Source organism: Poecilia formosa, unplaced genomic scaffold, assembly GCF_000485575.1.
Source record: "Poecilia formosa unplaced genomic scaffold, Poecilia_formosa-5.1.2 Scaffold24, whole genome shotgun sequence".
NCBI classification, from domain to species: Eukaryota; Metazoa; Chordata; class Actinopteri; order Cyprinodontiformes; family Poeciliidae; genus Poecilia; species Poecilia formosa.
In genome coordinates, this window is record NW_006799963.1 from 436,072 (window position 1) to 440,240 (window position 4,169).

Consider the following 4,169-nt stretch of genomic DNA (forward strand, 5'->3'; position numbering starts at 1 on the left):
ACTTGTATAACCATTGAACAAATCACCACATAGCTTATAGTTAAAGACATATCCTTTAATACAAGACTGAACTCAAACATGTAAAGATAAAGTAGTGAGCTACTTAGTAGTCAAAGGACTGACTTTTTAGAAGTGAAGTTCATTTAGTCTGATTGTTGCTCTCAACTTCGGACCAACACTGACATCTAGCGTCAGGCATGCAGAACTGATACACGCGTTACTTGCACAAATTTACACATAAAAGAATCAGTCAATTAAAATTTAACTGAGTTGAAGACTTAACATATTTTTTTTATAAGAAGTGGTCAAATTCAGACATATGTAAAACAATTAACCACGAATGGGGAAGCGAGTGGACCCGGATGCAGCAACTTGGTTCGGTCCCTGACCCGGAAGTAGTAGAAGTGTTTACAGTTTGAGTCAGCTGACTTCCTTTCACCTGACTGACAGAGTCTAATAGCTTGTAATATGTTCCTGCAGCTATTTATGATACACAAAGGGGTTCCGTTAGTTACTTGTAGCCTGTACTGAGTTGATATCTTCTTCATTCTGACTGAAATCCTTAAATCAGCACAATATCCACTTTAGAGGCTGCTGCATTAGCAGTTTGTTTAGCTAGCAGCTGCTCTAAAGAGTCAAATATCACCAGAGTTTAATTTCCAAAGCAACATTCGGGAGACTTTCTAATGATGGAGAAGATTGCTAAAGGTGAGTTATAGTCCTCCAATTCATGTTTATGTCATTTCCTTTTCTAGACCACACCATACTTTATTAGTTGGGCTAATAAAGCAGATAAATTTGCTAATGCCTAACTCCTTTCTTCTGTGATGTGTTTTCAGGATCCCACACATAGAAATATGTGTAATTTTGCTGTGTTTTTATTTTTTATTTTTTTATGTGTAAACTGTATTTACTTGTTGATTCTGCAGATGTTGGTGACATCCAGTCCAGACTGTTGGACCACAGGCCTGTTATCAGTGCAGAAGTTCGCTACTTTGTCAGAGAGTTTGAGGTGGTTTAACCATAACATCGATGCAGCCTATCAAATGCTTTTTAGTGGTCACAAATGTTAACACTGCTGTGCTTTTCAAACCAATCAATTGTCTCATACACTGCTGTCTATACATTAAATTAAACAAATGCAGATTGGTTTGTATTTTTCTCCGCGGCTCTTCAGGAGAAGCGAGGCCTGAGGGAGATTCGGCTTTTGGAGAACCTGAATAAAACGGTGCAGGAGACAAACGAGCAAATGCTGCCCGCTAATTTACAGGAAATGAGCCAGAAACTGTCTGACATCAGTAAGCGCTGTAAGTAACTTCCGCATGACCATTTATAACTTGTTCCAATCACAGTGGATCTTTTGCTATTACATGATTATGAGCTGTTTTCATTCTCTCTTTTTTCCCCCTCAGTGGAGGCTGCTAATCATATGGCAGAGAGAGTCCAGCAGAGGGAGCTAGAGGCCCAACAGGTAAAGACGAAGGATAACCACAACTTTGCATTGGATTGAGACGGTCTGACCTTACTGTTCAGTTCTGTTTTAAAGTCAAGAGGTGATTTTCTTGAAGTATTTACCAAAGTTTTATCATCGTGGCCTTCCAGAGCACCCAGCTGCAGGCGAACATGGAGAAATTGAAAGAGGACTGGGCGGAGTTTCTGAAGGAGCAGCAGAGACTAAAGGAAGAGGTGGATGAGGAGCACGCTAAGGCTGTCGGAGAAATCAGCACTCGCTTTAGTGAAAAGAAGAAGGACTTGGTGCAATTTTCTCTCTGATCGCTTTGCTATTGTATCAACACTTTCTTAAATATATGGCAAACTGTTCAGCAAACTTCTTGCACTTAAGAGTTGGCAGAAAAACATTAGCGAGTGTTAATGAACAGATGATCATATTTGAACTTGGATATCGGTGACATTTCTGCAATGTGTGAACTACGTCACTCTCTGCAACACTTCTGATGATAAGTTGAGCTCAAGTTGACAGGAAGCCTAAATTTAGACCCCAGTGAGTACATTCTAAATAATACATGATTACGGTTAAAATTCTATGTAGAGCTAAACAATTTGTAGATATTTTCCTCCTAATGCTGAATTTAGTTGGACTTGCTACGTGAGACAAATGTCCTCAATATCATGCTTTTTTATTTAATTGTAAAATGTATTCTGTATGTCAAAAATTAATTTTGTGTTGCTGTGTTTAGTGTTAAGATGCATTTATAATTTCACCATTTGCAGCATAGTGCATTTGACTTGATTTGATACATTTTCAATATGATAATAAAAATACACTGAATTAGAAAAGTATTTGTTTTACTAAAAGTCAAACGCTATAGCAAAATAAGACATGGGAACAAAATCAAAATATGAAAATATAAAGAAAGTATCCAATCGTCCTGCAGCAGACTGTAAAGAGTCTCTTAACTCTTAAAAAAAACATAATACAGCACATAACCAGTTTAGGTAGTTCAGAAAAACTGAAGATTATTGTTTAAAAATTAACTCAAAGAGCTCAACTTTAAGAGACACATTCTGTGGTAAAAAGTTATCCCTGTATTAACATGTTATTTTGTTTGATTGAACAGGTTATATAGATTTTATGCTAAAGAATAGAACATAAGCACTTTCACTACCTGGTGCGAAATGCAAAGAACTTAGCAGGCTATGCAAAGACTTTTCAGAGAGCAAGAAGTCTAAAAGAGGATCATTTTATGAAGGAAAAAAAAATGAAATGGAGCACAAAGATGATTGTCTTTTAAATTGACATTTTATATATATATAAAAAAAATAGACATATTGTTTTGCTCCAAATGTATAAGCTAGTTTTTCTTCACTTGAGCGTAGAGATCCTCTGAACGATCAGCAGACACTTTGACCGGAGCGTACACCGTCTCCTGCTGTTGTCTGTCCTCCACTGAAACGGCGGAGGCTGCAGGTCTCCTCGGGAGGAAGTTCACTTCACCATAGTGGATTTCTTCGTCTGGCTTCTTCTCTGGAGTTTGAACCTCCATCTCTGTATGAGTCTGAGGGGAAAATGACAATTATGTTTCACACAGATGGAAACACTAACGTAACAGATGCAACTCACTACAGTGCTGCACATAAAAGTTGAACATTTACTCACCAGAGTCTGTTGTGCAGATGGATGTTTGAACTTAAACCACCTGGAAGACATTAGACATCTGTGAGCATCTTTATGATACATCTCAGGAGAAATGAAAAGACGCAAACTGATTTGAGGCAAATATTAGAGGATTAATGAATATATAAAATCACCAAAACAAAGAAAGGTCTGGGCAACTATTTTTTTCTTTTACAGAGATCAAGTTTCAGTTGTACACAAAAAAGGGAAAAAATTAACAAACAAAAATGTGCACCTCTCTACAATGCCACGTAAAGATATCAACAAAGAATATTTTTCTCTGTACCATCCACCTTGCTTATATTAATTTATTTGCTATAAAGGAAGAGTCACCTGATGCAGAAACAAGCTTGAATTTTGCAAAGACTTCAGGGTTGATTGCATTATTTCATTGTCTTCTATTCTCTCAAAAATGTGGGATTTTTACATCATTAAATATGACAAGTTCTAATTAGCATTTAATGCATATCCCTGCTATTTAACACAAACTCTATATTTAGTGATAATACACAATGACAAAATCCTCAAATTTTATCAAGCATATATTCTGCATGAAACAGATGATGACTAAATGCTAACAATGATAAAACTTAAACATGTTCATCATCTAAAACGCATCAATTGATGACACTCACCAAACACAGATCACCAGGCAGATCAGCAAAATGACACCGATTGATGCAAGTAGTGCAGTCCAAAACGAAACGTTCCCTGCTGCAATAAAAGACAAACTACGTGATTCCAAGGAAAGAAATTGGGATTATAAAAGAGGAAGTACAAATTATATGGAGATTTGTTACATAGAATTTTAGAGAAATTTAATAAATGTTTCCCGTTGAGTATCTTTTAATACCAGTTGTGAATTACCTTCATTGATAACTAGGATCACAGATGATCTGGTTTGACCCAGATGATTTGTAGCCACACAGTGAAACTCTCCTCCCTCAGTAGTGTTGAAGCTGTAAACCTGCTCCACAGACACATTAGTGGCTCCATCTTTGCTGATACTGAACCAGGTGAATCTGGGTGGAGG

The 4,169-nt window shown here is 36.9% G+C and overlaps 1 protein-coding gene across 1 annotated transcript; it reads left to right on the forward strand.

The window, feature by feature from the left end:
• The first annotated feature begins 393 nt into the window (after positions 1-393).
• Positions 394-2,298, forward strand: bloc1s5 (biogenesis of lysosomal organelles complex-1, subunit 5, muted). Its single transcript, XM_007547935.2, has 5 exons — positions 394-708; positions 930-1,012; positions 1,178-1,307; positions 1,413-1,471; positions 1,603-2,298. Exons 1-5 carry the CDS (start codon positions 687-689, stop codon positions 1,771-1,773), a joined length of 465 nt encoding a protein of 154 aa, XP_007547997.1. The 5' UTR covers positions 394-686; the 3' UTR covers positions 1,774-2,298.
• Positions 2,299-4,169: the final 1,871 nt, after the last annotated feature.

Coding starts and splice junctions, on each gene's coding strand:
- bloc1s5 (XM_007547935.2), top strand. CDS start 687: ATGATGGAGAAGATTGCTAAAG. Junction 709..929: donor GATGGAGAAGATTGCTAAAG/GTGAGTTATAGT, acceptor TTGATTCTGCAG/ATGTTGGTGACATCCAGTCC. Junction 1,472..1,602: donor GGGAGCTAGAGGCCCAACAG/GTAAAGACGAAG, acceptor GTGGCCTTCCAG/AGCACCCAGCTGCAGGCGAA.